We start from the raw sequence: 25,624 nt of genomic DNA, 5'->3' as shown, positions 1-25,624 counted from the left end.
CATGAGGGGGAAAGGAACCGAAGGATACACTGGTCGGCTGAGATGAAGAGGGGTGAGAGGTGGCTCATGTGAAGCACAAACACTAGCATGGACCAATTGGGCCGAATGGCCTGTTTCTGCACTGTAATTCTATGTATATAACTTTCAGTGGTTGGATTTGAACTCTCAATCTCTGGATTGTTAATCCAGCACGATAGCAATTTGGCTGCCATACCTGGAGACACATTTATTGAAATGTCTTTTGATGCCTTCTTTAAAGATTTTACCTGACAGCCTTGGCCTTTCCCAAAAGCCTGGGCGGAGGAAAGAAAGTAGCCACGTTATCTACTCCTGGTCACTATCCAGTGTCCCTGCTGGAAACAGAGGGTGTGTGACCGTTAAGTGAGGAAATAGAAAGGATGTGCATCTGATCCCCCACACAGGGGAATAGCAGACTGGCACTCACTGTGGAACAGTCTCTATCTGAGGAGTCAGCCCCTTCAGCAAAGGAGGAGAGGGAGTTGGATGAAATCATGTTTCCTTTTCCTTTTTTACAGAAGGATTGCACCATACTACACCAGAGAATACAGACAGGATAGACACCGCAGGTAGATCCTGACCGTCATCCAGGGAACAGCTGCACAACTGTGGGAAGACATCCAGTCCCTTCACAGCATTGCTCAACACAGAGAAGGTTGGACAGTGAAACCATCATCTAGAAATCGGTCGGATCAGGGGAGCTTTGACATATCATCAGATCTGAAACTGGTCGTGGTGTGGAACCTTCCATCAGAACCAACCCTTCCAAAGGTTCGACTGTGGATGATCAGTCAGGGTGAGGCTGGTGAGTGGGCTCCAAATGTGGTGAGAGATTCAATCATTCATCAAGCCTCATGAACAGCTGGCTCATTCCTACCGGTGAGATGCTGTTCAAGTGTGAGGTGTGTGAGGACGTCTCCACAGGCTCATATGGTGTCTGCACATGCTAGGTGTATCTTTGAACAGCCACATGGAAGAGAAACCATTGAAGAATGAGATGTGTGACCAAGACTTCACCCAGTTATCGAAACTCGTGAGACACCAATGCACCAACACTGGGGAGAACATGTTCAGTTGTGAGGTGTGTGACAAATCAATCACAGAGTCAGCGTATCTCCTAGTCCATCAGAGAATCCTCAGAGGGGAAACACCCTTCAATTGTGGGATTTGCAATAAAGCTTTTCCAACATCTACGAGACTCCTGATACACCAGAGGATTCACACAGGGGAGAAACACTTCAGTTGTGATGTTTGTGAGAAGGCTTTCACCCACTCCTCTGATCTGCTGAGGCACCAGAGGATTCACACAGGGGAGAGGCCGTTCACGTGTGATGTGTGTGACAAGTCATTCTCACAGTTAGGGAACCTTCGTACCCACCAACGCATTCACACAGGGGAGAAACCATTCACGTGCGATGTTTGTGATAAAGCTTTTGTGTCGTCCTCGACCCTACTGATACACCAGAGGATTCACACAGGGGAGAAACCCTTCAGATGTGAGGTTTGTGACAAGGCTTTCACCCGCTCCTCTGTTCTCCTGAGACACCAGAGGATTCACACTGGGGAGAAACCATTCCGGTGTGAGGTTTGTGAGATGGCTTTCACTCGCTCCTCTGAGCTCCTGATGCACCAGAGGATTCATACGGGTGAGAAACCCTTCACGTGTGAAGTGTGTGACAAATCATTCTCAAGGTCATCGGATCTCTGCGCACACAAACGTATTCACACAGGCGAGAAACCCTTCAAGTGTGAGATGTGCAACAAAGCCTTCACATGGTCATCGCCGCTTGTGAAACACCGACGCATCCACACTGGGGAGAAACCATTCAAGTGTGAGGTGTGCAACAAATCATTCTCGCAGTCATCGTACCTCCTGATCCATCAGAGGATCCACACAGGGGAGTAACCGTCAAGTGTGAGGTTTGTGATAAACGTATTGTAAAGTCTTCGACCCTGCTGGTTCACCAGAGAATTCACAAGTAGCAAACTCCGTGATGTTTGTGACCAGGCTTTCACCCAATCCTCTGATTGAAGCCCCGTGGATTCACACAGGGGAGAAACCATTCAGGTGTGAGGTATGTGACAAGGCTTTCGCACAGTCAGTGTATCTCCTGGTCCATCAACACACAGATACACAGGGGAGAAACCCCATCAGTGTGATGTATGTAATAAAGTTTGGACTATAGACGTTCAACAAGGTGACTCATCACCATCTTCTCAAAGACAGTTTGGGATGAGCAACACATGCTGGCCTTGCCAGTGACACTCAGATCCAATTAAAATGAAAGAGTTAAAAGAAAAGTAAAAACAAAGACAACACAAGTCCCTCATGTACGGAGCAGTTGTCATTACCACATTCCTAAACTGCTGTGAGACCTGGACTGTGTGTGAGCGGCACTTAAGAGCATTAGGAAAAATCCATCAGCAATGTCTTTGCTGAATCCTGCGGATTCAATGGGAGGAGCTTTGAACAAATGCCAGCGTCCTTCTTGAAGCCAGGTCCACAAGCACTCCGGAAAATGTCCTGCAGAAACAGCTTCGATGGACTGGCCACTGTGTCCGGATGGCCAAAAACAGTCTGTCCCACCAGGTCAACATTCCAGGGGAGGACAAAGTAAACACTTCAAAGACACTCTGAAACTCTCAATGAAGCAGGCAGATTTGACCTCAACGATTGGGAGGACCTTGCTGCCAATCATTCAGAATGGGGTTACTTCAAGCTGCATCTCACTTTGAGTCCAAACTCCATAATGAGGAGGCAGAGAAGGAAGGAAAAGAATCCAGATCCCACTACTCCGTGCTTCGGATCCCACAATTCCATCCTCCGGATCCCACTATCACGTGGGACGTCCTGCCCCATGTGCACAGAGAGCTGTGGGTTGAGAATCAGCCTGATCATTCACATGAAGGCCCATGGCAGAAACCATGCTGAGTAGACGTCATCCTCAAAGCAAGGGAGAGCTGATGAGGAAGACAGGATGTCTGAAAGTTTAGTCAAAGAGATGGGATTTAAGTGAGAAGAGGGAGATAAATATGCAGAGAGGTTTAAAGAGGGAATTCAGGCTCCATGCTCATGAAGACACAGCCATCAATGGTGAAGGGAAGGAAGTGGGGCGGATGTACTAAAGGCCAGAATTGGAGGAATGCAGAGATCTTGGAGGGAGAAGGGGCTAGAAGTGACAGAGATAGGGAGGGGTGAGGCCTATGGAGCAATTTGCACTTGAGCATGAAAATTTTAAATTTGGGGGACTGGAAACCAGTGTAGGTCAGCGAGCACAGGGGTGAGAGGTGTGTGAGTTAGGATAGAGACAACAGAGTTTTAGCTAACCTGAAGTTTATGGAAGGTGGAAATGGGAACCTGGACAGGAGAGCATTGGAATGGTCTAGTCTAGTCTAGAAGCAACAACAGCATGGATGGGGGTTTCAACAGCAGATGGACTAATACGAGGTGGGGGTGTTGGAAATGGGCGATGTTACAGAGGGAATACAGAGGGAAATGGGTGATCTTTGTGATGGAGAGGGGATGGGGTTGGAAGCTCAGCTGGACGTTGAAGAGGATGACAATGACCAATTGTTGTTGGAGATGAGAGTGGAGAGGGCAATGGAGAGGAATTTAAGGAATGTAGGAACTGGAGTGATGCCTTGAACCTATTAACCCATTCAATCAGATCATGGCTGATCTGTACCTTACCTGCCTGGGGTCTGTAACCCTTAATCCCTTTGTCTAACAATAAACCTATCAATCTCAGGTTTGAAATTTTCAATTGACCCTCAGCCTGAACAGATTTTTGTGGGGAGAGAGTTCCAGATTTCCAGTCCCCTTTTTGTGAAAAAGTGTTTGCTGACATCACCCCTGAAGAGCCCAGCTGGAATTTTAATGCTCTGCCCCCTTGTTCTGAACTCTCCCACCAGAGGAATAGTTTCTCTCTAACTACTCGATCAACTCGTTTAATCATCTTAAACACCTCAATTAGATTACCCCTTAATTTTCTACATTCAAGGGAATGCAAGCTCAGTCTCTGCAACCTGTCCTCGGAATTTAACCCTTTTAGCCCCAAGAACATTCTGGTGAATCTATGCTGCACTCCCTCCAAGGCCAATATATCCTTCCTGAGGTGCGGAGCCCTGAGCTGAACACAGTTCTCCATATAGGGTCTAAACAGAGCTCTTTACAGCTGGAATATAAGTTCCACAAGGACACAGTTGGTTTTGGAGAGATGTTGTGGGTTATCTTTTCTCTTCAGGATGGTCCTGGAGTAATGAGCACTTTTGGCAGAGGAAAGCAGGACCACTAGTGCTTGATGTGGTCCAGTCAGATCTGGTGATGGATGGCTAAACCAGTTGTGTACCAGATACGCTCAAATCTTCACCCCTTGGAGTAGAGAAGCAGGGAGATCAACCAGGAAGCAAAAGGGTAAAGGTGATTTTGGGAACAAGGGTGTAGAAGGTGGATATGAGGGAGCGGTTAAACCAGATTGATGGCTACAGAAGCATTGTGGTGAATGGAGGGTCAAAGGGCAGAGAGTTGGGAATTAGTAAGCGCTGTCCAACTCACCTGGGGGGGAAGAATGTCTTCCAGGAGTGGAAACTGATTGGTCCATGGACCCATGTGACCACTGGATCTCTGTAACCATTGGTGGGTTTGTATGATGGAAACGAACTCCATCCTGCGTCACTAAAGTTCGATGTCATTTCTGACCATCGGAATTGGGAGCCAGACTAAAGCACAGGGATTTTAAAGAAACTTCTGTCTGTCATATTCTGAGAGTTTCCCCTGATGTGAGTGTGTGTGTATGTTAGTATGTTAGTAATACTAACTTTATGTTAGTAAAGTGAACCAACTTTCAGGAATGGGTATGGGATAGAATCAGACCCTGCTTTAGTTGGTGATGTGAATTATAGACAGATTCTCAGGTGACAGGTGTTTGACTAAAACATTGGGGAATGTTTGTGCTCTCCTGTCTGGAAGGACTACTATCCTGAGTATGGTGAGGGAGTGGGAGTGAGTCTCTACAGACCTGAGTTCCCTCAGCCCATCATACCTCAATGTAATAACAGTGTGATATGTTCACCTTACACTCTTCCAAGATTCATTTCATATTGAGCAACAGATCTTGAGTCATTTTCAAATGCTTTGTTATTTTGGTTGTTTTAATGTTTGATGTAAGCTGAATATTGTGTTGTTGTTTGTCTGCTGTTTAGTCAATCTTTTGGATAGATTTGAAACTCACGATAAATTCATCTTTTTTTAAACTTAACCCAAACTACCTGATTTGTCAGCATGGTGCGTTCCTATTCACTGAAACACTCGGGAGCCTACAGTAAGAATCCTGTACACAATCTATTGGTCAAGGTCACTGTGGCTGGTATACTTTCTCCATCAATGGGTTTATAATTTCCAGTTCACAGGAAGCATAATATCTCCCTAACGAAGATAGAGTTGTATTTATATATCAACTTTCACAAACTCGGCCGTAGCCACTATTGTAATTTAGGAAACTAGCAGCTAATTTGTGCACAGCAAGCTCCCACAAACATCTGTGTGATGATGACCAGATAATCTGTTTTTGTAATGTTGATTGCAGGGTCCATATTGACCAGGACATCAGAGATAACTCCCTTGCTCTTCTACAACATAGTGTCATGAGATCTTTTCCATTCACCTGAGAGGACAGATGGGCGCTTGGTTTAACTCATCTGAACGATGGTACCTCTTACAGTGCAGCACTCCTTCAGTACTGCACTGGAATGGCTGCCTCAGTGCTCAAGCCTCTAGAATGAGTCTTGAACCCATAACCTTCTGACTCAGTGCTAACTAAGTCACAACTGATAAAAACTTATCATATTCCTGTTGTATTAGACTCAGTTTCTAAAGGGTTAAGTCCCAACACTGTGTACAGAGTGCTTTTCCCCCTGTAAAGTTTGATTTTATTTAAAGTGGTAACTAGTTAGAGCTGGAGGTGTCAGTGTTGTCTTTGTGTCTGGGTTCCTGAAGCTGTGAAAGGTGGTAAAGTCCCTGGTGTCAGCTGGAATGGACATCTTAAGGGATTGTCTTCAATCAGTACTGCTGATTAACCATTCTGCTTTCATTCACTCATGAAAGTTCTATTGTTTGGGCACAGTTCTAACAGTCTGTCAGGAATAAAACTTGAGGAATAACCCACTCTTCCCAGGAAAGCTCAGTGTTAATTTAGTGAGTTTTTAAGCTTGCTTTCAAATCCCTCCATGGACTCTCCCCTCCTTATCTCCGTAATCTCTTCCAACCTCTCAGTCCTGCACTAGAGTGTCAGCCACGATTGGTCCTGGAGTGGGACTTGAACCCACAAACTTTTGACTTAGGGAGCAAGGTTGTGAGTTGAAGTCCAATTCCAGATGGATTTTTTTTTATATTCGTTCATGCGATGTGAGCATCACCGGCTGGGCCAGCATTTATTGCCCATCCCTAATTGCCCTTGAGAAGGTGGTGGTCAGCTTCCTTCTTAAACCGCTGCAGTCCATGTGGTGTAGGTACACCCACAGTGCTGTTAGGGAGGAAGTTCCAGGATTTTGGCCCAGTGACGGTGAAGGAACAGCGATATAGTTCCAAGTCAGGATGGTGAGTGACTTGGAGGAGAACTTCTAGGTGGTAGCGTTCCCATCTGTCTGCTGCCCTTGTCGTTCTTGATGGTGGTTGTCATGGGTTTGGAACGTGCTGTCGAAGGAACATTGGTGAGTTCCTGCAGTGCATCTTGTAGGTGGTACACGCTGCTGCTACTGTGTGTCAGAGGTGGAGGGGGTGAATGTTTGTGGATGGTGTGCCAAACAAGCGGGACTGCTTTGTCTTGGAAGGTGTCCAGCTTCTTCAGTGTTGTAGGAGCGGCACTCTTCCAGACAAGTGGGGAGTATTCCATCACACTCCTGACCTGTGCCTTGTGGAGAGGCTTTGGGGAGTCAGGAGGTGAGTTACTTGATTATTCCATGAACATACATTAAAGTTGTTGTCAGGGCCACACGAATAATTCTTGAGGTCCTGGACTCTCATTAGAAACATTGCTCCAAAATCTACTGTGGTTTACTGAAACACATACATGGTGTAAAATGAGTGAAGAAATTATCCTGTGGATGTTTACACACTGCACCGATCATGATCACCATGTACCACCCTTAAATAAAACTGCTTCAATTGGTCTTGTATAATTTTTTTTTAAATGTTTGCTTTCGTAAAACTCCTTGACAAATATGCAACAGCTTCAGGTTCTGCAACAGGTCATGGACAAGAGTTTACACAAGTTTGTGTGGGTTTCACTCTGACTGAAATTGACCGTATCAGGAACTTTAAATGGATGACAAGTATAAATTGAACTTTTGTGATCTTTAACTCTGGTTTATGAAACATCACCCAGGAAGCTGGTACCAACCACAGAAACGGCCCCAGATGGGAAATATGAGAGTGGTGAGTGTCTGCCGATTGCACCTGTTTGAGGCGGCTCTTCAAATCACACTCAGGGATTTTGGGCGTTCAGGCACCAACAGTCAGTCATGTTCATGACTCCAGTCTACATGCTGTGGTCAGTAATTATTTCAGCAAACTACAGGCCCACAGATAATAGTTTATTTCAGTTGTGTCACATAAACAGGAGAAATAGTTAAAAATGCTCAGTAATATTGTAAGGAGTTTCTGCTTTCTGTTTTCATTTATGATAGAGCTTTCAAATAGTTAACTTTCTCTGTAACCCTGTTACCCTTATAATACTGGAGGAGGTGAGATAGGAAAGATAGAGTGAGATAGAGAGGATTGAGGAGTTGGTGATTAGGGACAAGGTCCATCCCTTCCTTCCGAGGCTGATGCCACCATTTTATGCAACACACATTGAGGAGGAGATGTTGTTTATTGATGCCTGTGTCTCTCTGAGGCAGCTCACAGAGAAAAGCTAGTGGGATGTTGAAGAATTGTTTCAGGTACTGGCTACACCTGGGGGTGGATCATAGTATTCCCCAGAGAGAGAGAGAGAATGGTCACAATCATCCTAGTGTACTGCACACTGAACAATATCATTCTCAAACCAGGCCTAGACTGGGACAGTCCAGGAGAGGAACTGGGAGAGACGAACGGACCAGGACGTCCCGGGAGAGGAACCAGACCAGGTGAATGTTGAGCCTCAGAAATTGGCGCTGAGAGGAGCTGAACCTCCACATGAGGCAACCCCAGGATAGGGCAGGGCTGTCGGGACATGGGGCATATACTCACACAATGAGTCTCACCTCATGCCCGACTGGACTGTCCTCCTTGATGGAGAGTCTAACAAAACCAGGACACTGATTCAAACAAAGATTCAGAATCTGGGGCTAAATGGAGAAGATGTTCCCACTTGTGTGGGGGAATCTAAAACTAGGGCCCAGAAATATAAGATGGTCAATAATAAATCCAATGAGGGATTCAGGAGAAACTTCTTTCCCAAGAGAATGATTAGAATGGGAACTTGCTACCACAGGGAATGGTTGAGGCAAATAGTTTCGATGTATTTGATGGAAAGCCAGGTGAGTCCATGAGGGAGAAAGGAATAGATCTGCTGATAGGGTGAGATAAAATAGGTAGGGAGTAAGTTCATGTGAAGCATAAGCACTAGTAGAAAGCAGATGGGCCGAGTGGTCTGTTTCTGTGTTTGAAAAACTAGAATCAAATGAAAAATGATGGAAATACTCAGCAGGTCAGGCAGCATCTGTGGGGAGAAACAGTTAATATTTCAGCTCGAGATGACCTTTCATCAGAAACTAAGTTAGATGTTAGGTGGCTCTTCCTTTTAACAGAGAAAACCCCCACTCTCACCAGCATTGGTACACACTCCCCCACCACAGCCACAGTCTCACCAGCACCATTTCCCCTCTCTCACCATCCCCTCTCTCTCACTGCCTCTGCCACCCATTCCTCTTTGTCAATTCTACTCACAGCAGCATTGCCCCCACCACATCTCCTCACTGGGTTGTATGGTCGATTTTATTTCCCCAATCTCTGAGTCACAGTCACTCCCCAAGCACAGAGTAATTCCCAAGTCAGTGTTACTGGTTGAGCACAGTCTGAATCCCAGACCACAGAGACACTCCCAAAGTCACTCCCTGAATCTGAGTTTCACTCCCTCAGGCAGACTCTTAATCCTCAAGTCAGATTTATTCCCAGAGACACAGTAACTCCCAAAGTACTGGATCAATCTCCTCTCTCACTCTCTTATCTGTTCATCTCTCCTGTGCGCCCCTCCCTCCTATGATCCCTCTCTCCAATGCCCCCCTCTCCTGTACATGTGCTGATCCCACCACTGCACATCATCGCTGCCTTGGATGCTGTGGGTCTTCCTCTTCTGATCTGCTGTCAAACACATCCGAGGCTACACATCCCACACTGATGTTGTCAGTTTGAAAGCCTCCGAGGATGAAGAATGTTATTCCCACACTAGAAATCTCTGTCAAACATTTACCAGGGGAACTGAGACAGCAGCTGCAATAAGTGAGGTTTTATTCAGATGGGACAATGACAAGTTTAAATCCCCACCTGATCTGCTGCTCAAAGTCGCCTCCGTTTCACCGGTCAGTTTCCCAAACTTCAGGAAACTCAGGTTACTCCAGAAATATTTGGATTGGCTGTGAGAGACGTCAATCAGAGAGCCCCACCCACTCTGCCCATTCTCTCCTCTTCCTCTTCCACAGCTGCTTCACTTCCTGTAGGGACTCAAAACCAACTCAGGAGATGGTGAGTGAACGAACACAATTTATAATAATTACATCACATAATATCCACACTAATCTTCAGGCAGCCTGACTATCCTGTGGGGAATCAGGTGTGGAAATGCCCCTTATGCTGTGTGAAAACATCCAGCTGAGAGAGCTGTTTACTCGGTGCTTTGTGCTGAACTGTTTGCCTGGAGCTGTGTGTTGGATATTGAGTGTGTTTATTGGAAGCATTTCCCTTCTGATTTACAGGCTGAGTTTCGTTGATGGGTCATTACAGAATATGAGAAGGTGAGGTGTAATTATCTGGGAGGTGCAGAGTGTCTGAGGATTCTTACTGATTTCCTATTGTTGAGTTGTGTGTGTGTGTGTGTGTTGGGAGCTGGTTATTATCCAGTGGACTGAATGGTCAGTTCTGTTTGTGTGTTGGGATTTGGATGTTTCCTGTCTTTTCAAATTCCTCCAAGACCTTCCAGCTCTGTAACCTCCTCAGAAAAGGGAAAAAAAGAAAGACCTGCATTGATATAGAGCCTTTCACAACCACCAGATGTCCCAAAGCTCTTTACAACCAATTAAGTACTTTTGAAGTGTGGTCACTGTTGTAATGTGGGAAACATGGTAGCTAGTGTGCGACCAGCAAGCTCCCACAAACAGCAATGTGATAATGACCAGATAATCTGTTTTTTAGTGACGTTGATTGAGGGATTAATGTTGGCCAGGACACCAGGGATAACTCCCCTGTTCTTCAAAATAGTGCCATGGGATCTTTTACACCCAATATAGAAAGAGCAGCAGGGGCCTCATTTGAGATCTCATCTGAAAGAGCAGCACTGCCACACTCCTTTTGTGCTCTATGATTCTATGAAGGGTTCTCGGTTACCATCCCTGGCTCTCACTGTCATTTCCCTACGTTGGTCAGGAATAGGGACACTGCATATGAAGAGGTACAAGCTCCACTCACAGGAGAGACCAGCAATGTCCTGCCTCAGCTCATCTGCTGCTGAAACCCTCATCCAGACCTTTGTAGGCTCAAGACTCAACGATCCAATGCTCTCCTGGCTGCTCTCACATCTTGCACTGTAAACTTGAGCTCCTCCAAAACTCTGCTGCCCATGTCCTAACTGACACCAAGACCCATTCCCCAATCACCCCTGTCCTCGCTGATCTACATTGGCTCCTGGTCAAGCAACATCTCGATTTTAAAATTCTCATCCTTGTTTTCAAATCCCTCCATGGCCTTGCCCCCTCTCTATTTCTGTAATCTTCATAGTAATTCAGCTGCCGGACCTGGAGACACATTTATTGAAATGTCTTTTAATTATTTATTAATTAATTATTAGGCCTTGGACTTTCCCAAAAGCCTGGGCTTGGATTTGATAGTTTTGCCCAGTGCTGTGGCTGATAGCTGAATTTGGGATGTGCAGTCTGAACGAGTGCAGTGTATCTAATTTCCTAGGATAAACCAGAACCCTTCAATCAGCTACACTGAAGCAATATTTTCCTTAGCTTCTAGCACTTCCTGCCCAGTGTGTTTTCTTTAAATAATTTTGGAAAACAAGGGGATAAATTTCAAAATCTCCATTGAATTAGCATTTCTCCTGAGTGTTTTTTGTATGAAACACAAAATTTCAGGGCAAAACTGGTCTTCACCAGCACGACTCGAGCTCACTGTGAATTGATAGCCCGTTTTACACTCCGCCTGACTGTCTTTTCCATTGTCCTCACGGTGCCTGGGAAGATGGGGGCTGGGTGGAGGAAAGAAAGTAGCCACGTTGTCTGCTCCTGGTCACTATCCAGTGTCCCTGCTGGAGACAGAGGGTGTGTGACAGTCAAGTGAGGAAAAAGGAAGGACTTGCATCTGATCCCCCACACAGGGGAATAGCAGACTGGCACTCACTGTGGGACAGTCTCTAACTGAGGAGTCAGCCCCTTCAGCAAAGGAGGAGAGGGAGTTGGAGGAAATCATGTTTCCTTTTCCTGTTTTACACAAGGATTGCACCGTATTACACCAGAGAATACAGAGAGGATAGACACCACAGATAGATCCTGACCATCACCCAAAGAACAACTGCACAACTGTGGGAAGACATCCAATCCCTTCACAGCATTGCTCAACACAGAGAAGGTTGGGCAGTGAAACCATCATCTGGAAATCGGCCAGGTCAGGGGAGCTTTGACATATCATCAGATCTGAAACTGGTCAGTGATGTGGAACCTTCCATTAGAACCAACCTTTCTGAAGGTTCGGCTGTGGACGATCGGTTAGGGTGAGGCTGGGAGGAAGTGTGAGTGGCTCCAAGTGTGGGGAGAGCTTCAATCATTCATCAAACCTCATGAACCACTGACTCACTCCAACCCAGGTGAGAGGCTATTCAAGTGTGAGGAGGGCTGCACAGGCTCATACAATCTGCTAGCACACAAGGTGCGTCTGCTGTACAACTGTTAACACAAAGGCAGCTACATGGAAGAGAAATCATTCAAGTGAGGGGTGCGACCGAGCCTTCCCAAAATCTTCGACATTCGTGCAACATTGACACATTCGCACAGGGGAGAAACCATTCATGTGCGAAGTGTGTGACAAATCATTCCCATGGTTAACAGACCAACATGAACTCCAGCTCATTCACATAGGGGCAGAAGAGGTCAAGTGTGAGGATTGTAACAAAGTCTTCACAAACTTAAGGAGCCTCCAGCTACATCAGACAATCAGACACTGGAGAGAAACATTTCAATTGATGAGTTTAGTGATAAAACTTTTGCGAGATCATCAACCCTCCTGATACACCAGAGGATTCACAAAGGGGGAGAGACCCTTCAAGTGTGAATTTTGTGAGATGCCTTTCTCCCAAACTGATCACCTCTTGAGGCACCAGAGGATTCACACAGGAGAAACCCTTCAAGTGTGAGGTGTGTGATCAAGCCTTCACACAGTCATCGATGCTGGTAAAACATCGACGCAGTCACACTGGAGAGAGGCCATTCAAGTATGAGATGTGTGACAAATCATTCTGACACTCATCGTTCCTCCGTGCTCACCAACACATTCACACTGGGGCGAAACCGTTCAAGTGTGAGATTTGTGACAAGAGCTTTGCAGAATCATGGGACCTGCTGAAACATTTGCGAGTTCGCACTGGGGAAAAGCCTTTCACGTGCGAGGTGTGTGCAAATCGTTCTCAGCCTCTTCGTCCCTCTGTACACACCAACAGATTCACACAGGAGAGAAACCTTTCCCATGCGAGGCGTGTGACAAATCATGCTCGAGTTCATCGGATCTCCTGTTCCATCAGAGGATCCACACAGGGGAGTGAGCCTTCAATTGTGAGCTTAGCGTGGGGAAAATAACGCTCTAACTGCAAGAAGCTGAACGAAGTTGCACACACGCACTTCATCAGATCAAAGAAGAAATTGTTCTTGGAACAACCAATGAAGTTCAAAAGCTGAATTCAGCATGGACTGTCTCAAAACTGAATTTGAAAATTCGCCTGTGAATAAGAATGAAGAATCTTCTTTTGCAGGTGGAACTTTGGACTATAAATATTGTAAGAAGAAAAACGTTCCGAAAACATCCCAAAAAGTAATATTTTACATCTTAAACTGGACATGGAATTGAGCAGAGAGCTGATGAACTTATGAAGTTGATTGGACAATGGGAGGATGATTATTGTGTGCATTGCATGTGGTCAGATAATTGTTAAGATACACAACATATTGTAAAGTGTAATATTCTACACGGTATAAATGAAAACACATCACTTGGTGACACATTTTCATTTTCTTTTGGTGGGAGTGTTGTGAATTGTTCATGTATTGGAATATTGTTTTTAGTTTTAGGATATAACTTTTAGGTTGTAGGTTTTAAAGGTCAGAATAGAGAGAGCTCTAAAACAGCAGGTGGGCTTACTTAGCTGGAGAGCTGATGTCTGCACTCCTTGCAGTAATGACTGTCCAGAGAGATTGTTTTGTTTTGGGAGCTAGAGCTAAATGAGTTTAAAAGCATTCAGTGAACTCTGAAAGGCTGTAAAACCCATTCACTTTATCAGGGTCAGAGAATAAATTTTAAATAAGGGAGAATTAATTTAAAAGTCAGTTTAAGGACAGCCCAGAACAGGCTATGTTGTCATGGAGATGGGTAGAACTGAAGAAGGCTCTCTGGTTTTAATTTATCTGGGTATTTGCTGGGAGAGGCTTTTCATTGCAGTTTGGACCTCGTGTGGTTCGCAACTCACAGAGAAGTTAGCCAAAATAAATGACAGTTAGACAGAGCTGCACTGTAAGCACAGTAAAAGCCTAACATCATTATTGACCATGTGGAACTTGAGTGAGACTTATTCTCAGTTTGAATTTTGTGAGGAACAGAAACTGGAAGATGAAGGTTAACGGCTCCTCAGGGCTGGAGAGACACTCAGGCTGTGATTTTCGGGCAGGGGATTGGAAATTCCTGTTGCAAGTCAATGGACTTTTTGCTGGTTTGCCAAATTTTCCAGCTGACCTGCGATGAGTCCTGCCACGGGTGGGAAATCATGGCCTTGGGTTGGGAATGGGAGAATCCAGTTGTCATGGTTGATGTAGGGACCAACAACATAATTAGGATCAGGGAAGAGGTTCTGCTGAGGGAGTAAGAGCAGCTCGAGACTAAATTAAAAATCAGAACCACAAAGGTAATAATCTCTGGGTTATTACCTGACACAAAAGCAAATTGGAAGAGGAAAGACCCACAGTATTCAAGGCAGCGATGGTGGTATCAGCACATGCACAGGAGAGAGAGAAGGGCACAGGGGAAAGAGGGGCACAGGAGAGAGGGAGATGGGAGAGAGAAGGGGCGGGCGAGAGAAGGATCACAGAAGAGAGAGAGAGACCACTGGAAAGAATGATACAGGAGGGAGGAGAGAGGAGGTTGACCCAGTGCTCGGAGAGTGATTCTGCAACTGCGGGACTAGCTTGGGAATGATCCCGCCCTTCTTACCAGACCCCTCACCCCTCACCAGACATCTTTGTCAGTCTCTCTACTTTTGCTTGATGCCACCTCTCTTTCCTAACCCCATGCTCTGTCCTACACTCTTTGCCTGACCCCTCATTCTGTCCCTGACCCCCTGTCCTTTTCCCAACCCCAGCCAGTTGCACAGAGCCCACAGGGTCTCAGTCTTCGAGTCGAGGCAGCAGCTTCTCTGTCCAGAAACAGACGACAGTGAGAGATGGTGAGTCCTAGTCTCAGAGCCCATCGGATCTCCATTTCTCAAACAGGGATACTCACTGAGCACAGTGCTTGGCACACAGCACAGGGGGCAGCAGGGAGACTCACTGAGCATAGTGGCTGGCACACAGCACAGGGGCAGCAGGGAGACTGAGTGATCACAGTGCTTGGCACACAGCACAGGGGGCAGCAGGGAGACTCACTGAGCACAGTGGCTGGTACACAGCACAGGGGGCAGCAGTGAGAAGAGCTGGTCTGGGCACGGAGGCAGAGCGAGGAGTCTGGAGAGAAGCAGATTATTTAATTCCTGTTTCTGACACCTCTACTTTCCCCTCCTTGTCCAAGGGTAGAGTTGGTTTCACATTTTGAATACAGGAAGTCCTCAGACTTATGACAAAATTTGTTCCTGAAAACCGTGTTTTAAGTTGAAACGTCGTAACTCTCAACGATTTTCCCGTAAGAACAATGCTATAAATGGGGGATTGGTTCCTGAACCAAGGAGCCTTACCCTATTTTCACCAAAATAACCCAGAATTTTGTACTCAATCAATTATAGATGAGCAATATAGCAACATTAATGTATTTTTGTAAATATTTGTAAATATTATTTTTGTAAATAGTATTTATGTTGTAAATAGCAATTATATTGACACAAGTACAACATTTTAAACTCATCATAAAGGAATGAACTAAGCAGAAATAGCCTGCTCCCACTTTCTCCCCATATCCTTTGATCCCTTTCGCCCCAAGAGCTATATCTAACTCCTTGAAAACATACAATGTTTTGGCCTCAACTACTTTCTGTGGTAGTGAATTCCACAGGCTCACCACTCTCTGGGTAAAGAAATTTCTCATCTCAGTCCTAAATGGTTTACCCCGTATCCTCAGACTGTGACCCCTGGTTCCGGACTCCCCCACCATTGGGAACATCCTTCCTGCATCTACCCTGTCTAGTCCTGTTAGAATTTTATAGGTTTCTATGAGATCCCCCCATATTCTTCTGAACTCCAGCAAATATAATCCTAACCGACTCAATCTCTCCTCATATGTCAGTCCCGCCATCCCAGGAATCAGTCTGGTAAACCTTCGCTGCACTCCCTCTGTAGCAAGAACATCCTTCCTCAGATAAGGAGACCAAAACTGCACACAATATTCCAGGTGTGGTCTCAGCAAAGCCCTGTATAATTGCAGCAAGGCATCCGTTCCTGTAATCGAATCCTCTCGCTATGAGGGCCAACAAACCATTTGCCTTCTTTACCGCCTGCTGCACCTGCATGCTTACCTTCAGCAACTGGTGTACGAGGACACCCAGGTCTCGTTGCACATTCCCCTCTCAATTTATAGCCATTCAGATAATAATCTGCCTTCCTGTTTTTGCTACCAAAATGGATAACCTCACATTTATCCACATTACACTGCATCTGCCATGCATTTGCCCACTCACTCAACTTGTCCAAATCACACTGAAGCATCTGTGCATCCTCCTCACAGCTCACCCTCCCATCCAGCTTTGTCTCATCTGCAAATTTGGAAATATTACATTTAGTTTCCTCATCTAAATCATTAATATATATTGTGAATAGCTGGGGTCCCAGCAATGATCCCCACTAGTCACTGCCTGTCATTCGTTTATTCCAACTCTTTGTTTCCTGTCTGCCAACCAATTTTCTATCCATCTCAATACTCTACCCCAATCCCATGCGCTTTAATTGTACATGTTAATCTATTATGTGGGACTTTGTCGAAAGCCTTCTGAAAGTCCAAATAAACCACATCCACTGGCTCCCCCTCATCGACTCTACTAATTACATTCTTGAAGAATTCCAGTAGATTTGTCAAGCATGATTTATGTGACACGACTGAAATAAACTATTGTCTGTGGGCCTGTAGTTTGCTGAAATAATTGCTGACCACAGCATGTAGACTGGAGCCATGAACATGACTGACTGTTGGTGCCTGAACACCCAAAAACCCTGAGTGTAATTTGAAGAGCCGCCTCAAACAGCCACAATCGGCAGAAACTCACCACTCTCATTATTCCCATCTGGGGCCGTGGTCATTTCTGTGGCTGGTACCAGCTTCCTGGGTGATGTTTAATAAACCAGAGTTAAAGATCACAAAGGTTCAAATTATACTTGATGTAAATTGCATTTAAATTTCCTGATACGGTCAATTTTAGCCAGATTGCACTGATAAAACCAACACAAACAAGTGTAAACTCTCGGCCACAAACTACGCTTCTGGTTCCTACATATTTTCCAAAGGTTTTACCACAGCAAATACTTAAAAACAATGTGTCTGACCAATTGAATTATTAATGTGGCTCTGACAACAACTTTATTCCATGTTCATGTAATAATCTATCTAGCATCGAATTTGAACGCACAACCTTGCTCGCCAAGTCAGAGGGTTGTGTGTACAAGTCCCACTCCAGGACTTGAGCACAAAAAAATCATGGCTGTCACTCCAGTGCAGTACTGAGGGGGGGAAGAGATTACAGAGATAGGGAGGGGAGAGACCATGGAGGGATTTGAAAACAAGCTTAAAAATCTCACTAAAACTAACACTGAGCTTTCCTGGGAAGAGTGGGTTATTCCTCGAGTTTTATTCCTGACAGACTGTTAGAACTGTGCCTAAACAATAGAACTTTCATGAGTGAATGAAAGCAGAATGGTTAATCAGCAGTACTGACTGAAGACAATCCCTTAAGATGTCCATTCCACCTGACACCAGGGACTTTACCACCTTTCACAGCTCAGCAGCCCAGACACAAAGACAACACTGACACCTGCAACTCTAACTAGTTACCAATTTAAATCAAATCAAACTTTCAGGCTGTCTGTTTACAGGGGGAAAAGCATTCTGTACACAGCCTTGGGATGTAATCCCTAAGAAACTGAATCTAATGCAACAGGAATATTATAAGCTACTGTCAGCCATGTCTTAGTTAGCACACTCATCTCTGAGTCAGAAGATTGTGGATTCAACACTGAGGCTGACACTCCAGTGCAGTACTGAGGGAGTGCTGCACTGTCAGAGCTACCATCTTTCAGATCAGTTAAACCAGGACTCTATCTGGCTCCTCAGGTGAATATAAAAGATCCCATGACACTAGATTATTGGAGACCAGGTGAGTTACTGTGAAATCCTGGCCAATAAGGATCCCACAATCAACATCACCAAAAACAGATCATCTGGTCAATATCGCATTGCTGTTTGTGGGAGCTTACTGTGCACAAACTATTGTAATGTAAAAAATGTGGCAGCCAGTGATTACACATCAAAAAGCACTTCATTGGCTGTAAGGTGCTTTCAGGTGTCTTGAATTTGAGAAAGTTGATATTCTTTCTAAGGGAAACATTGTTTTCTGTGAACTAGAAATGATGGAGAAAGTATACCAGCCCAGTGACACTGACCAATATATTGTGTACAGGACTCTTACTGTAGGCTCCTGAATGTTTCAGTTAAGAGTAACACACCATGCTGACAAATCAGGTAGTTTGAGTGAAGCTAACTAAAAAAAATGATTTATTGTGAGTTATAAATCTATACAGAAGATTGATAAAACAGCAGACAAACAACAAGACAATATTTTTAAATCAACCAACATAACAAAACATTTGAAAATGATTCAAGATCTTTCCCAGAACACGAAATAAATCTTGGAAGAGTGTCAGGTGAACATATTAAACCATTATTACATCGAGGTTTGATGGCTGAGTAAACTCAGGTCTGAAGAGACTCACATCCACTCCCTCACCATACTCAGGATAGTAGTCCTCCCAGACAGGAAAGTACAAACATTCCCCATAGTATTAGTCAAACACACGTCACCTGAAGAGGATCTATCTATAATTCACATCACCAACTAAAGCAGGGTCTGATTCTACCCCATACCCACTCCTGAGAGCTGGCTCACTTTACAAACACACACACTCACATCAGGGGAAACTTTCTCAGAATACCAGACAGAAGTTTACTTCAAATCCCTGTGCTTTAATCCAGCTCCCAATTCCGATGGTCAGAAATGACACCAAACTTTAGTGGCACAGGATGGAGTTCATTTCCATCATACAAACACATGCAGAATTGATGAGACCGAGAGAGGTTTGCAAATCTGGCGCAGAGTGCACAACGACACTGCAGTCATCTGCAAACTGTAGATCATGTGTCTCTATGGTGGTCAGTTTAGTTTTGGCACAGAGGTGACCGAGATAAATGAGTTTCCCATCTCGATGGTATTTAATACTGACACCAGAGGGCAGTTGATCTTTGATGAGGTGAATAGTCACTGTCAGGTAGATTGTAAATAGAATGGGGGCTATCACACAGCCTTGCTTGACACTATTCTGGATTCTGTTTCAGATCTCCCACTCGAGCCAGTTGCAATCATATCATCATGAAGCAATTGCAAGATTGTGATGAAGTTTCTTGGACATCCAAATCATTGGAGCACAATCCACAGAGCCTCACAATTTACTAAGTCAACTGATTTGGTCACCTCAATGATGTAATGAAGAGCTCCTGGTGTTGTTCTCGATTTTCTTCTTGGATTTGTCTAGCAACAAAGATCATTGGCAATGCAGCCAATATGCGCTGACAGTGGGCAAACTTCCCCACATGCCCACATTTGATAAGTACACACCAAAAACAAGATTAGCAAACAAATTCTAATTGAAAGAATCCTAATATAGTTCCAGGCTTAATTAACATTGATCTCAGAGGTCAAATGCCAGTTCCCCATCCCACTATGTTTTCTTTTATTCATTCACGGAATATGGGCATCACTGGCTGGGCCAGCAGTTGGGGAGTGTAGAACCAGGGGCTACAGTGTCAGGATGTGGGTCAGGCCATTTAGGACTGAGATAAGGAAAAAGTTCTTCACTCAGAGGGTGATCAACCTGTGGAATTCTCTACCACAGAAGGCTGTGGAGGCCAGGTCATTGAGTATATTCAAGAAAGAAATTGATAAATTTTTGGATGTTATGGGCATCAAGAGATATAGAGAAAAAAGCGGGAAAATGGCATTGAGATAGAGGATCAGCCATGATTATATTGAATGGTGGAGCAGGCTCGAAGGGCCGAATAGCCTACTGCTGCTCCTAGTTTCTACGTCGGAGGTTCCTCTGGAAGGTCTAAAGCCAAGTCAAAGTTCTAACTGATGTCTGTATCACTCGATCCACGTGGGGTACTAATGCCTGCTGGACAGATCGTCGACTTGTTCGATCGGTGATGAACATCCACCCAGCACCAAGACATCACAAGGCCCAAAAGTCCAAGAGGAAGAAGATCAATGTCTCAGCCCTAAACAGCCCGACTGAAGAGAGGAATTCCAGGTGCAGCTCACGACCAATCTGGAAAATCTTCACACTTTCAACTCAATTCCCAAACAGTGGGATTAAATAAAGTCAGCTGTACTAAACTCCTGTGCCCAGACCATTGGGTTCGAGCATCGTCATCACCAAGACTGGCTCGATGAACATGACGTGAAAATCCATGACCTCCTGGAACAAAAATGATCAGCCTTCATTGCCTGGCAGAACAACCTAAGGTCACAACTCAAGAAGGCAGCATTTCAACAGTTCAAATGATTCCCAAATACAAATCTAGAAGATAAAGGACAGGAAGAGAAAGCCCGAGAGATCCAACAATATACTGAGGATTATGACATGTGAAGCTTCTTTGAAGTCATCAGGGCCACCTATAGACGGAAGTCAAATGCACAAAATCCCCTTCGTTCACAGGATGGTGTTTCTCTTCTTAAAGGATGACAATGCCATTTGTCAATGCTAGAAAGGAGATTTTGAACAACTCCTCAACTATCACGTGGCAGCTGATACCCCCCAGTCTATCCCCTAGTGCCTGTGGTAGAATCCATGGGTGAGTTACCATCGATGGGAGAGCTACAACTAACAATCAAACAGATGAAAAACAACAAAGCCTGTGGCCCCGATGGTATTCCAGCTGAGGTCTTCAAAGCTGGTGGACTTCTGCTCACATCAAGACTCCATGAACTCATCCTCTGGATTTGGGAGGAAAAAGAACTTCAGGAATGTGACAATTGTAACCATCTTCAGGAAGGGAGATAAATCACACCGTGGAAAATATTGAGATATTTCCCTCTTGTCCAGAGCAGGGAAAATCCTGACACACATTCTCCTGAATCACCTACTTCCTGTGGTGAGGAAACCCTCCCAGAGACACAGTGACATCTGTGCATAAGCAGGAGCTTCTATGTCTTCTTTTGGTGATGTGTGGCAATCGGGTGAAAGGTTAAATTGGCCTTCTTGAAACGATTGAACTAGCCAGACACTGCTGAGACAGACAGTGCTTTGGAACGACAGCTTCCCTGTGCGAGCACTGGAGGGTAAACAACACAGACAACTCTCAGTGTAACGGAAGCAGGTGACCCGGTCCCAAGTCCATGTGGAGATGTCAGTGTATGGTGAGAGAGAAGGAGTAGGTGAAACAATCCTGGCACACGCCAGGATTTGTCTCCCGTTGGATTCGCTGATGTTCCAGAAGGTTCGACAACTGTGTGAAGGCTTTGTTACGGAACTCACACTAATAGGGTGTCTCCCCTGTGTGTGAGTGTATTGATGGACCAGGAGATATGATGACTGTGTGAAAGCCTTGCCATATACCTCACAGCTGAATGGTTTCTCTCCAGTGTGGATCCACTGGTGCTTCAGGAGATGGGAGGAGTGCCTTTTCACAAACATCGCACCTGAAGAGTACCATGTGAGCTTATTGAAGGTTTTTTTGAGTCCTCTGGTGTCCCAGGAAGGTCAAAGACCTCTCAGAAGCTTAATTCCAAACCTTACACTTGAAGGGTTACTCTCCTGTGTAGATACGTTGATGTGTGCGGAGGCTCGATGACACCGAGAAGGATTTGTCACACACCTCGCATGTGAATGGCTTCTCCCCTGTGTGAATGCGCCGGTGCAGCAGAAGTTCAGATGAACGGGTGAAAGCCTTCTCACAAACCTCACAACTGAAAGGTTTCTACCCTGTGTGAATTCTCTGATGTATCAGAAGGCTTGAAGATGTCACAAAACCTTTGTTGCAAATCTCACATTTGAAGACTTTCTCTCCAGTGTGAGTCTTCTGATGGACCACCAGGCTTGATTACAGTGTGAAGGCTTTGTGATACACCTCACACTTGAACGGTTTCTCCCCTTTGTGAATCGTCTGGTGCCTAAGGAGATTGGAGGAGTGATTGAAAGCCTTCTCGCAAACCTCACAAGTGAAGGGTTTCTCCCCCATGTGAATTCTCTGATGCATCAGGAGGGTGGAAGATGTTACAAAATCTCTATCACAAACCTCACACTTGAAGGGTTTCTCCCCAGTGTGCATTGTCAGATGGCGAAGGAGTCTTGATAATTGTGTGAAGGCTTTGGAACACACCTCACACTTGACCAGATTCTCCCCTGTGTGAATACGTTGGTGTTCACGGAGGGTCGATGGCTGTGAGAATGATTTGTCACACACCACGCACGTGAATGGCTTCTCCCCAGTGTGAGTGCGCTGGTGCACACGAAGCACACCTGACTTCGAGAAAGCTTTGTCGCACGCATCACATGAAAATGACTTCTCCCCTGTGTGACTGCGGTGTACAAGGAGATACGATGACTTTGCAAATGATTTGTCGCATACATCACGCGAAAATGGTTTCTCTCCAGTGTGAATACGTTGGTGTATGTGGAGGGTCGATGACTGTGAAAACGATTTCTCACACACGTCACACGTGTATGGTTGCTCCCTTGTGTGAATGCGCCAGTGATTCACCAGGTACAATGACTGTGCAAAGCCCCTGTTACATATCTCACACTTGAACGGCTTCTCTTCTGTGTGAATGTGTTGGTGTGCATGCAGGTTGGATGACACCGAGAATGATTTGTCACACACCCCACATGTGAATGGTTTTCCCCTGTGTGAACGCGTCGGTGTTTCACCAGAGCTGATAATTCTGCAAAGCCCTTGTCACACACCTCGCATGTAAATGGCTTCTCCCCGGTATGGATGCGTTGGTGATTCAGGAGCGCTGATGATGTTGCAAAAGCTCGGTCACACACCTCGCACTTCAATGATTTCTCTGCCTTGTAACTGCTCATGTAAAGAGTTCTACAACAGATGCAGCTTCCGTGTTTAGAGGTCGTATGAGCCTGTGCAGTCCTCCTCCACTGAAACAGCCCCTCACCTATAGAAATGAGTCAGTGGTTCATGAGGCTCGATAAATGATTGAAGCTCTCACCACGCTTGGAGCCCACTCAGTTTTTCCCAGCCTCACCCTGACCGATCGCCCACAGCCGAACCTTTGGAAAGGTTGGTTCTGATGGAAGGTTCCACACCACTGACCAGTTTCAGATCTGATGAAATGTCAAAGCTCCCCTGACCCGACCGATTTCCAGATGATGGTTTCACTGCCCAACATTCTGTGTTGAGCAATGCTGCTAAGGGACTGGATGTCTTCCTGCACTTTTGTAGTTGGCATTGGATGATGGTCAGGATCTATCAGTGGTGTGTATCCTCTCTGTATTCTCTGGTGTAGTACGGTGCAATCCTTCTGTAAAGCAAGAAAAGGAAACATGATTTCCTCCAATTCCCTCTGCAAAGGAGGTTTGCTGAAGGGGCTGAATCCTCAGATAGAGACTGTTCCACAGTGAGTGCCAGTCTGCTATTTCCCTGTGTGGGGGATCAGATGCAAGCCCTTCTCTTCTTTTTCCTCAGTTAACTCTCACCCTCTGTTTCCAGCAGGGACACTGGATAGTGACCAGGAGCAGACAACATGGCCACTTTCTTTCCTCCACCCAGCCCTCAATCTTCCCAGGCACCGTGAGGACAATGGAAAAGACAGTCGGGCGGAGTGTAAAACGAGCTATCAATTCACTTTGAGCTCGAGTCGTGCTGGTGAAGACCAGTTTTACCTTTAGAGTATGGCTTTAGTGTTAAAAACACTTAGGAAAAACGTTAATTCAATGGAGATTTTGAAAATTTTCCACTTGATTTCCAAAATTATTTGAAGAAAACACACTGGGCAGGAAGTGCTAGAAGCTAAGGAAAATATTGCTTCAGTGTAGCTGATTGAAGGGTTCTGGTTTATCCTGGGAAATTAGATACACTGCACTCGTTCAGACTGCACATCCCAAATTCACTATCAGCCACAGCACCGGGTAAAACTATCAAATCCAAGCCCACGCTTTTGGGAAAGACCAAGGCCTTCAGGTAAAATCTTTTAAAAAGGCATTAAAAGACATTTCAATAAATGTGTCTCTGCACCTCCCAGATTACACCTCACCTTCTCATATTCAGCAATGACCCATCAACAAAACTCAGCCTGTAAATCAGAAGGGAAATGCTTCCAATAAACACACTCAATATCCAACACACAGCTCCAGTCAAACAGTTCAGCACAAAGCACCGAGTAAACAGCTCTCTCAGCTGGATGTTCTCACACAGCATAAGGGGCATTTCCACAGCTGATTCCCCACAGGATAGTCAGGCTGCCTGAACATTAATGTGGATATCATGCGATGTAATTATTATAAATTCTGTTCCTTCACTCACCATCTCCTCACTTGGTTTTCAGTCCCCACAGGAAGTGAACCAGCTGTGGAAGAGGAGAGAGTGGGTGGGCTCTCTGATTGACGTCTCTCAGAGCCAATTAGAAATTGAAACCGTTGCAATCACATTGCAGCCAATTACAGATGAGGAGGCGGGACCTTTCCCAGACGTGGCTTCTCCCAGCTGTCCGCATGAGCTCCAGAGACAGGCTCTCATCCGCTCGGAACAACTGTGCGCCTGCGCAGTGAGGAGCAGCTGTGTGCAATGGGGAGTCGAACCCCAAGGTGCATGATGGGACCAATTTTAGATCATGAACTCTCTCCTCCATTCCCACCCACTTTCCGATCCCCCTTTTTTCCAATAATTTATATAGATTTTTCTTTTCCCACCTATTTCCATTATTTTTAAATGTATTGTTTTATCTCTACCTTTTAGCCTATTTCGATCCCTTCCCCCCACCCCCACTAGGGCTATCTGTACCTTGCTCATCCTGCTTTCTACCCTTAATGTCACCTATTATCACATTCCTTATATCATACCACCTTCAACACCTCTTTGTCCTTTTGTCTATGACATCTTTTGGTTATCTCCACCTATCAATGGCCCTCTATCCAGCTCTACCTGTCCCACCCCCCTTAAACCAGCTTATATTTCACCTCTTTTCTGTTTTTCCTTAGTTCTGTTGAAGAGTCATACGGACTCGAAATGTTAACTGTGTTCCTCTCCGCAGATGCTGTCAGACCTGCTGAGTTGTTCCAGGTATTTTTGTTTTTGTTTTGGATTTCCAGCATCCGCAGTTTTTTGCTTTTATCATGATGGGACTTGTTGCCGGTTGGCCCCCAGCGTTCGGGTGTTCAAATCTGAGAAAGCGCGAGCCCGAGCGGCTGTCATGTGGGCGGGGCTGGAACTGGAGGTGACCACCTGTAAATCCCAGCCCCGGGCGGCAGGAACCAGGATCGCAACCATTTAACCCCCTCTACCCCCCATCCCCCCTCCTTCACCCCCCCATCAACTTGGTTAAATGGATAACATGGGACTACATTCTACACTGGTTTTCTGTGACTGGTGAGAGACTGTTTTCTCCAGACTGTGGAGTAAAAGTATAAAAGTTTGACTCTCCCAGTTTTGAATCCATCTCCCTTACTGGTG

General features: G+C 45.3%; 3 protein-coding genes across 6 annotated transcripts in view; all 3 read left to right on the top strand.

Moving 5' to 3' along the window:
* Positions 1-3,265, top strand: part of LOC144695247 (uncharacterized) — a 486,191-nt gene extending 482,926 nt beyond the window's left edge. For 3 of the 4 annotated variants that reach the window (XM_078566145.1, XM_078566143.1, XM_078566144.1), the window contains exon 2: positions 537-3,265. In XM_078566145.1, the coding sequence (XP_078422271.1) occupies positions 962-1,924 (963 nt within the window). In that variant the 5' untranslated portion in view covers positions 537-961 and the 3' untranslated portion in view covers positions 1,925-3,265. The remainder of the gene's footprint in view (positions 1-536) is intronic. The other variant, XM_078566146.1, reaches the window with a different exon arrangement.
* The window catches only part of LOC144695194 (uncharacterized), a 59,262-nt gene extending 39,811 nt beyond the window's left edge, over positions 1-19,451 (top strand). Inside the window, 1 exon segment of the mRNA XM_078566081.1 lies at positions 19,277-19,451. The gene's annotated coding sequence lies outside the window, so the exon portion shown is untranslated.
* LOC144695195 (uncharacterized) overlaps positions 1-25,624 on the top strand; it is a 161,309-nt gene that overhangs the window by 12,255 nt on the left and 123,430 nt on the right. The window lies entirely within an intron of this gene.

The sequence above is a fragment of the Cetorhinus maximus genome, chromosome 21 (assembly GCF_964194155.1).
Source record: "Cetorhinus maximus chromosome 21, sCetMax3.hap1.1, whole genome shotgun sequence".
Lineage (NCBI taxonomy): Eukaryota > Metazoa > Chordata > Chondrichthyes > Lamniformes > Cetorhinidae > Cetorhinus > Cetorhinus maximus.
This window is presented reverse-complemented; position numbering and strand designations above follow the sequence as displayed.